General features: G+C 46.3%; 3 protein-coding genes across 3 annotated transcripts; all 3 read left to right on the plus strand.

The window, feature by feature from the left end:
* Window positions 1–1583: 1583 nt before the first annotated feature.
* Pmar_PMAR001359 (hypothetical protein) lies at window positions 1584–3417 on the plus strand (the record flags this gene model as incomplete). The annotated part of the gene is made up of 7 exons (XM_002783468.1): window positions 1584–1774; window positions 1829–1925; window positions 1979–2057; window positions 2658–2734; window positions 2993–3094; window positions 3135–3234; window positions 3278–3417. 7 exons carry the CDS (start codon window positions 1584–1586, stop codon window positions 3415–3417), a joined length of 786 nt encoding a protein of 261 aa, XP_002783514.1.
* Window positions 3418–6806: 3389 nt separating this feature from the next.
* Pmar_PMAR001360 (conserved hypothetical protein) lies at window positions 6807–7247 on the plus strand (the record flags this gene model as incomplete). Its single annotated transcript, XM_002783469.1, has 1 exon — window positions 6807–7247. One exon carries the CDS (start codon window positions 6807–6809, stop codon window positions 7245–7247), a length of 441 nt encoding a protein of 146 aa, XP_002783515.1.
* A 209-nt stretch (window positions 7248–7456) lies between these two features.
* Window positions 7457–9450, plus strand: Pmar_PMAR001361 (Phosphatidylserine synthase, putative; the record flags this gene model as incomplete). Its single annotated transcript, XM_002783470.1, has 9 exons — window positions 7457–7538; window positions 7583–7687; window positions 7737–7876; window positions 7917–8142; window positions 8387–8469; window positions 8501–8702; window positions 8916–9047; window positions 9084–9189; window positions 9411–9450. 9 exons carry the CDS (start codon window positions 7457–7459, stop codon window positions 9448–9450), a joined length of 1116 nt encoding a protein of 371 aa, XP_002783516.1.
* Window positions 9451–10000: the final 550 nt, after the last annotated feature.

Below are 10000 nucleotides of genomic sequence, written 5' to 3' on the forward strand. Positions count from 1 at the left end.
GAGCAAGTGCCATAGTTGTAAGCATCCGAATCTCAGTGGAACAAAGTGGTCAGCCAAGGATGCGCCAGAATACCCGGCTGAAGCCCGATTGCTCAATTCGTTGAGCATCTCCACTAACAGTTAATCTTCTCTTATGCACAAGATGGCGCGAACTCCTGGTAAACATTGTCTGGTCGTCATCCCGGGTGCTTCATCGACCCTTCTTCCCTCTCATACTTGGTGTCCAACACAACACACTACGACGCTATTCCCAACACCCACGACTGCTCGTCGACTGTACTCGCTCATACATCCCAAGTGTTGCGTTGCATCACTTCATACAACTAACGACTGCCACGAATGTGACAGCTCTTCCTGGTGTGTTGTTTGTCATCACACTCACAATCAACTGTCCCAGTTACAGTTCGACCTTGTCGTATTTGAAAATGAAGATGAACAGGGAATTCTGTCAATGACAGAATTCCCATCATAGGCATAATCCCATCATAATGAGTGATGACAGACTGTCATCACTCATTATGTCAGAAACACGACGTTGATCACACTTAGAACGATACACATGCAACGCCTTAATAGAAGACGGTTCGAGCTATACGCCTTTCCTAGTGTACGTGTGGCGTGTCAATCTGATTACTCAATCGTCCGATAATTGTGTGCTGTGGAAACTGTCCATGTTGCTAGCTATGGCTACTAGGACGCTGCTCTGCTGCTGTTGTATTCATTCTATTCTTCCAAAAAGTGACGCTCTGGCTAGTGTGTTATAAGTCCGTGTCAACGGGATCTGTGGTGTCGAAAGGCTCAACGGTTGATGAAATTGTCGTTCTCTCACACACCTGGTCAAGAGTCATTCGAATATAATGCTAAGCGACAAGCAACGAGTAGAATCTCGTTCCTACGCTTCGCCCTCCTCAGCGCCTCGAGAAAGACAGCGACCAGGCACGGCTAAAACTACCATCACACGGAAGGAGACCGAACATAAGATTCCAACGTGAGGCTTTTCGAGAAGCGATGACGAATTAAGTGTGCAGCTTCATTCGCCTTGTGCCGAAAGTTCGGCTCACCTACGTTTACTCAATCATCTCATCGGTTTGCTTGTATTCGCCGCTATACTTACAGGCTAATATTCAGGACGGAACTCATACCACAAATCGTTGAAATCTTGAACTCGATATGTGACGACACCACTTCACTGAAGGCCCTTCCGAAAGGGGTAGGCTTCATGAACCGGGGTCGTGATAGGCACTTATGTAATGAGACAAACGCAGTTACTGTTTCTGGGGAGATCACGACGACCAAGTCTTGCTGCAAGCCGAATGGTGAGAATTGATACGGGACTCTACGGTATTGCAAACACGAATGATACGTTCGCTCTCCTCAGCTAGGCTCAGGAGTTTCCCACTATTCGTAGGAGGTCATGAATAAACCAACAGGAATTTCCCAAAAATCCACAGAATTTTCATATTGTCACCAACATAACATGCAGTTGACCATGTGCATATTTTACCACACTGAATGCTAGAGGGTTAAATGAGGTCACTCATGCTACAGAAGTATATGTACTCGCCCAAGTCCGTGTCTACTGCATGTGGCCAGGCATGTTGACTTTTCAGCACACATGTGAAACTCTAGAGGAGAAAATACCATCCCCACTAGAGTGCTGTGATGCTCATGAGATCTTCCGGGAGTATGCTATAGAGTTCCCTCAACACCTTCTCGGGGTTCTCAACCATTTGAAAGAGTTGTGTCAGCTGTTGGACGTCACCGCTACTGCACGGTGAGAGTGATCTGATCTGAGAGGAAGATTTTAGTGACACTATCTGTATAGCAGATCCACTGAGCGAGTAGACGATGTGGAATCTATGCGGAAGCTCATATATATACTAGTCGAACAGCATCATAACGCCACCACTTCTTCAGCGCCACTGGTGAGCAATTTCACAGTGAGTGTGGTTTTGGTCAGCGAATGCTTTGAGTATAGGGTGCCTCGAGAACAACGATCGAGCAGGGCCAGGAGGAGCTCAGCAACATGCATCTAGCTCAGTCCACGGGCGGCTCAGGTGAGTATAAAGCGATCAACTATAGAGATAGTGTGGTCCCATCTAAGAGTGAATTTCTCAAAGGATGATCGAGAGTATCACAAGGAAATTAACCCTATGCGAGCCATATCGCCGCGATGGCTTTCCCACCTATACGACAAACAGAGCACTGCTGGATTTTTTCTCTATGGTGGTTCAGAAGCTTGCCACCGTAATTGACAGTGTTGGAATATATGTTTGGTTTTCCTCAGCTGAGCTCAGGAGTCTCTCACTAGTTATAGAAGTTCATATAAGCACTCGGGTAGAAATGTACAGAACATGACATTTTAACCAGTGAGAATTCCCCAAAATTAGTCACCAACACATGTAGATGACCATGTGCATATTTTCCTACACTGTGATTGAGCAGTCGGTCTGCTCCCCCAGGTTCTGCAGTAGATGAACAATTCCCGAGCTTCTCCCTGGCGACCATGTTCGGCCTCCTTATGTGTGGATGCTGTTGTCGAGAGCGTCTGCCTGGTGGGCTCACCTGTTGGGTGCATGAAGCAAACGTATCGATGTGGGCGAGGACATTTGTGAGTCGTCTCGCGTAGTTGATCATAGCACTTACCTCACGATCAGGTGCTTCAGGCGAGCGACTGATGTCTTTTTTCAAACAGACATTGCTGCACTCGATCCCTCGAATTCGAAATGAACTCGTGAGTGTATCCGTTATGGTAAGTAAAGCTCCTCTCTTTGGAGTCGTGAATGGCTGAGATAATCGCAATAGAATTCCGACGGCGATGATGAGGATGACAGCAGTGAAGAACAGGGCGGTTTACAGAGTGAGCATTTGTTCCCATAGGTGGCAACTTGTCAATTTCAGAGGTCGCTGATAAAGTGACAGGGACACCTCGGACTAGCGATCATCGGGTATCGATCTGACGGTCTATGGGTTGGTCGTGGAAGATCGTTAGGCTTTTGGCTCACCATGGAAGCGGACGTTGGAGGATCTCGCTTGCCTGCTCGCTTTGCTCAGCCATGCTTATGAGAAGTTCGAAAGACCTTTCGTGGAAAAGGTGTGAATGAGCGTGGAGTTTTATATGGAGTTTTGATTAGGTTGGCGAAGTCACATCAACCATGGCTAATCGTCTCGATGCTCTTGCCAAGATGATGCAGGAGAGCGCCGAGGAAGAGAACTCCGCGAATTCTTGTGAGTGTATGGCATGTGAGCTCGAGAGAGCTCTCTTGTATTGTGTTAGATAGAGGGAACCCATTCCGACGCCTTAGGGAGGCTAGCTTCCTACAAGGCGTCGAGAAAATACACTTCCTCACTGTTGATGGGCTAGAACGTATCCTCACGAATCAAGGAACTCTCACAGAACTAGCGGTCATAGAGTAAGCTCTCAATGCTAGCGCCTACTGGTTTGCTTTGTATGTTGTGATAGAAGCACTTGAGATGATTCGAATACAACTAAGCCGATAACAGCATATGCAACTGAGATACAACGCAATACAACTAAGCCGATAACAGCTTATTCAACTGAAATACAACGCAATACAACTAAGTCGATAACAGCTTATTCAACTGAGATACAACGCAATACAACTAAGCCAATAACAGCTTATTCAACTGAGATACAACGCAATACAACTAAGCCAATAACAGCTTATTCAACTGAGATACAACGCAATACAACTAAGCCAATAACAGCTTATTCAACTGAGATACAACGCAATACAACTAAGCCAATAACAGCTTATTCAACTGAGATACAACGCAATACAACTAAGCCAATAACAGCTTATTCAACTGAGATACAACGCAATACAACTAAGCCGATAACAGCGTATACAACTGAGATACAACGCAATACAACTAAGCCGATAACAGCGTATACAACTAAGCCAATAACAGCATATACAACTGAGATCCAACGCAATACAACTAAGCCGATAACAGCTTATTCAACTGAGGTACAACGCAATACAGCTAAGTCTATAACATCGTATACAACTGAGATGCAACGCGATACAACTAAGCCGATAACAGCGTATACAATTGAGATACAACGCAATACAACTAAGCCGATAACAGCGTATACAACTAAGCCAATAACAGCATATACAACTGAGATCCAACGCAATACAACTAAGCCGATAACAGCTTATTCAACTGAGGTACAACGCAATACAGCTAAGTCTATAACATCGTATACAACTGAGATGCAACGCATCACAACTAAGCTGAACAGAACTGAAACACACGCAAAGATAATCATGAAATTGTGTCGGATGATAGGCTAGCATTGGATACCCTGCGTGGAGGTACTCCCAATCACGTCTTGATGTATTGCTCGAACAACGGAGACTAGCATGTGTCGATCACACGCCGAAGAACTTTGAGGTTGCTGTCCTGGACACTGTAAGTCGTATGGACTGCATCATACAGAATCCACGAACATCCGCAGGCCCGATGCATGCAGGAGGTTCCCAACGAGATTGTCCTACAGTTTTCCGATAGTATGCCTTCCGATGCGGTAGACCCGGAAGGCGCTGCACGTTGTGGTTGACAGCGATGGCGATTTCGCGTGCAAGGTGCATCATTTTTGTCGAATAGCGGCTATGCTGCTCAGTGCTTACGAGGATTTAAAGATAGAACTTGTACGCTCCTTTCAATGGAATGCTAAGACTGACGTAGGAAAGGAAGTGCTATCATCGGCAACGTTACTGAGCTCATTGGTCGTACACACATTTTCGAGCTAGGAGTTGCGTGATGAGGAACGTATTCATCCATCTGTGCTCCATAACGAGAGGCTCTGTTGGTGCATTCTTGAGTTCGGCATCAGCTATAATTGTGCAGCATTGATGCTTACGGAAAGGATGATCACGGGTGGTCCATGACGAACCCGGCGGCTTCCATTCGGCCTTGTTAATTCAGTTGGTCGATGGTGACTTCATTTTTATCGAGAAAATGCAAAGATCCATTTGATAAGGAAACGTTGCGACGTGCACTTGTTAGGGCCATAGAGAAAACGGGCGCAGTGGATGTAGGTTGGAATTCTCACTCTTCCGAGCTTTGAGATGATATCAATCTAGATGGCTAAGTTCGTACACGAGGGCATGACAAAACCGCAACGACGGCGTCCCGGCAGCAGTAGGGGTGACTAGCCTCAGCACACTGCTCTTTGTATATTCTTAGGGCACACTGAGCATCAAAGCTTCAAAACATCGCAATCTGAAGATACGCATGAGGCGCATCGCAGGCCGTGCCATGTAACGTCATCTCACTGACGTCAATCCCTAGTGGGCATCATCTGGCATGTCATACGAGCTCTTGCAAGGAGACGATAGTGGACAACGAAATCCGAAATTCGTGTTCAGTCCCTGAGTCCGTCAGCAGAAGACAGATATCTCTTTCGAATACTCCCTGCATTGTTCTATCTTGAGGAACTGCCGAAAGACATTTCGATTTACCGACAACTCTTCGTGGTGAGCACGCGCAGTGCGCAGCTGCTCTATTCTCACTATTTCAGCCTAGAAACGATTCGTATTATGAACTGCTCGCACATGTGAGGAGTGAAATTGGCCTCTGGGAAGAACACCGTCTGGCTAGGCTCGAGGCCTTCATCATTGCTGGTGGAGATCGCACCACTACGAAACCAACAAGCCCTGATGGGGTGACACTGTGTTGGTGTGTACGCTCTCACGGATGCCATATCTTAGGCTTCACGGAATGTCTCGGAAGGAGAAGAGGCGGATAAACGGTATGATGGTTGAAAGAACAAGACCATTGAAACGCATTAGATACTTTGTTAACGTCGTGAAATTATTGGACCGAGCGACGCAGTCTACGATCAATCGTCGTGGTAGGTCGTGGCTCATCATTTTAATGACGTTATAGATTGTCAGGCACTATCGAGAGACAGCGTTGGATATGTCTTCTTCGAATGTGTATGACTTATATGGATTGTCAGTCTGGGTGTAGCCAGTAGCTCTCTGATCTGCACTATCATGAAGCTTGTTGGTACTCTGATGTACCCGTCGAACATGTTGCAGCGTTGCGTTATTCATCAGGTTTTTGCTGTCTGCTCGTATGCTTTCATGGTCGTACGGCTGTATTATCAGTGTTTAGTGTTAACTTCATTAACAGTGACCATTGCTATTATCATTACATAATAATATCTACAAGCATCTGTTACTAAATACTAGATGTGTTACATCGCGACTGGAAAAATATACATCTGTGGTATTAATATATACAGATAACACATTATTATTAGTGTACTAGTCTTAAAGTATATTCGCCATACTAGGTGTTCACCTTCGGTCCGGTCCGCTCTTCCAGTGAGAAGGGGCCACAGCTGTAGTGTGCCAGAACCACTGACACCGATGATAACAACAAATTATGACCAACTTTTCCAGAAATCGTATTTCTCGTTGGTTGACGACTAAGGAGCATTAACAACCACATCTCTATAGGGGACTGCTCTCAGTTGAACCTCCGCGCTCCTGGTCTCATCATCTCGAACCATGCGCGACGTTATGAGGAGGAGACGTGCAGGGACAGCGGACAGAAAGCTTTCAGCGACCAAGTAACAACTGCATTAATGATTTTGCGTCGAATGACAGCCATGGCTTATCCCAGCAGCTCGGGTGATGTGAGCCACGTTGGGAGAGAATTCGAAGGAGCTGTGCCGTACACGCCACTGCAGACCAGTGTTGAGAGTATGGGTAACAGCTTAGCGACTCAGTGTGTTTAGCTGTTGTGTAGGCGCGGTACTTGAGAAGATGCCGGTGAGTCCACGGGCTGTGCCAGACTCTCCTGATGGGAAATCCAGGCAAGTTGTTGTTGTTGTTGTTGTTGTTGTTGTTGTTGTTGTTGTTGTTGTTGCTGTTGTTGTTGTCGTTGTGGTTATTGTGGTTGTTGTGGTTGTTTTTACTGTTGTTGTGATTATTGTTGTGGTTGTTGTTGTTGTTATTGTTGTTATTATTGTTATTGTTGTTGTTATTGTTATTGTTGTTGGTATTGTTATTGTTATTGTTATTGTTATTGTTGTTATTGTTATTATTGTTGTTGTTGGTGTTAACCACAACTGCATGTTCCAAGTGTCAGATATGAAATGTTGGTTCGGAACTCAGCGGACACATTTAGGAGCAATTTGGAGTTCATCGAACGCCCACGACAGGTTGGTGATTGAAGTCGTATTCGCTGATTTCAAGGAGCACTAGGTTATGTTCGCTGTGTTATTGGTCTCCATCGTTGTCTACGTCTCCTACCGCTCCTCGCTCAACACCTTCAACGCAACGGACTCGGCAAGAGCGGCGGTGGCAATGGTGTTCTTGACTGTTATGATGTGAGTGTTCATCATGGTAAGTCCGTGACTCTCGTGATGCTCTCCTTTGTTAGCTACAGTGTACTACAAACTCGCGATGGGTTAATGGTCCGCCCCCATCCAGCTGTATGGCGAGCCATTCATGGCATTGTATTGGTCTATATGATCATCCTGGTCAGCCTGCTTGGTGACACTGGCTCTACTGTCACCACCCTGCATAGTCTGCTTTAGTTGTCCCTCCCCGCCTCGGCATTCAAGCGGTCCACATGCTATTCCCTGAGCTCCATGGTGGACCCCAGGCTGTACTGACCAACATCATTGATGTCGAGCCTGCCAGTGTGTGCAATGCAACCCTTGGCCGAGTCTTGAGCGACGATGCTCTCAGGTCACGACAGTCTCCTTTCCTTCGATCACCTCCAGTGTGGTCTGACGGTGGGGCACGTTATCAGGAGTATGAGTAGCATATGGTTTGCTGCTCATGTTGTTGGGTATTGGGCCAAGATGTGCATCTTCCGCGACTGGCACGTGAGTGCTTCACTTGAACGAAGCGTCCAAGTGTTTTCAGATGTGTTGGACATATTCATTCGCTTTCGAGTTTGCCGAGCTAGGGCTGGTGTGGCTCGTCCCCGAGTTCCAAGAGTGTTGGTGGGACTCCCTACTGATGGACGTCTTCGGGGCCAACTTCATAGGGATGTGCCTCGGCCGTCTTACGTTGTATCATCTGGAATGCCGAGCTTATGTTTGGAATCTTCACGACCCGGAGAACTCCCCAAAACATGGCAGACAACTGGGTGAGCTCTCGATGCATCTCGGGTTGTTGCAGTGTGGGGAAATATGCACACGGTCAACTACATGTGTTGGTGACAACATGAAATTTTCGCGCGAATTCTTGCCGGTTTCTGTACAGTTCTCCTCGAATTCGTATGTGAAGTTTGCATACGAATTCGGAAAGTAGGAGTTTACAATATAAACTTTTGAGCTCAGCTGAGAAAAGCAAACATATATTCTGATACTGCGTCGTTGAGTCGTGGACAGGTCGCAAGTTCAAGCGCGTCATGCTACAGTTCACTCCATATTCGTGGAGCCGTTACGACTGGCCTCTGGATGCCTCTCATTGGGTCCTCTCCCAGATCGCCTGGTTGCAGGTAGAGCCTCACTCTATGGTTAATTGAACTTGCCCTTCTTACTCAGTGCTTTGTGCTGGAGATCAACTCGTTCTTCCTAATCCACGCTTTTGCATTGAGACCATCACACATCTTCTCCCCAGTTCGGCAGTTGGTCCTGGCCCTTCACGGTGCGCAGGCAGTCCCTGAGTGGTATGAGTATATCAAAGGCCACACTCGACGAATTGGTGACGGTGGAGGGCAGTGTTGGAGTGTATGTTGGCTTTCCTCAGTTGAGCTCAGGGGTTTGCTCACGAATTCGCGCAGAAATGTACAGAAATCGAGAATAAGCTCCTGAAATTTCCTCAGAATTTATCTATTGCCACCAACAAATGTAGTTGACCCTGTACATATCCCCCCACACACTGATGAAGGGTGACCTTCTATTACTCGATGCTCAGGTCACAACGTGTGGCTATTGAGTTGCGTCACAGTACTGGAGTCCATCGTTTGCCTTCGATACGGCAAGGCAACCCATCCATTCTTCACACATCGTACCGCGCCACCGAGAGGAGACTTTATCGCTTGGGTCAGTAACGTGTTTAACACAATTGTTGTATCCTGGTCAGTTCAGGCCGCTTTCTTCTCCGTCACACTGCTATGGCTGGCCCTCTATCTAGCCCTCTACAAGGCCCGTCCACTTGTTGATCTACCTTTGTGGTTGAAAGGCTTGAGGTCGGCCACTCTGCGGTTAATCGCTCTCGTGTTTGTCGTTGTGTAGGTACTCAGCGATTCTACCTCTCCTCTCACTGTGTAGACACTGGGCATCATGATCATACAGTGCATGCTGATATGAATGAAGCTTTACTATGAGTACACAGAAAAGGCTTGTGTTAGTGTGGGAGTGAGCAAATACTGTATTGATAGTAGCTTGGAGTTATGAGAAATATGTCGAGTTATGAAGCCGTGGAAGATGACAACACAAAATACAAGTAAGCCACAAGTGAGCTCATGTGCAAACATTGAGGAGTGATGCGCGATCGCTAAGAATCGCAAAAATGTTGCGATCATAAATAAAAAAAGATTTTTTTGCGGAAATTTCGAGTTGCAACTTTAAAAGATTTGAGTACTGAATTGACAACATAGATAAGTGCATGACGTTGTTGCTACCATCCTCGACGTGGTGATGGGGACGTGTGCCCAGCGTCTGAGGATGATAGACTCTCTATTAGAGAGTAACGAGGCCAAGTAGGGTTTCTGTCATTGCTGTTCACATCTACTTGAGAGATGTGAACAGCACTGAGGATAACAACGAAATCGATTGCATGCAATACAGCCATATAAGAGGGCCTTATATTCGAAATTTTAGTTTCCAAGTCGTTTTGTGGAAAAAGTTACCTCTGTACACGTATTTTCGGTCTCTACTACGGTGCGTACTGTACTGTGATTCGATGTGAGAGTAATGGTAGTGGATTATTCCTGCTTAGGATGGATGAATCAGAGTTCAAGCTGGAGCTCATCGACGAATGCATTCACACGTTATGTT

Source organism: Perkinsus marinus (assembly GCF_000006405.1).
Source record: "Perkinsus marinus ATCC 50983 genomic scaffold scf_1104296936976, whole genome shotgun sequence".
Lineage (NCBI taxonomy): Eukaryota > Perkinsozoa > Perkinsida > Perkinsidae > Perkinsus > Perkinsus marinus.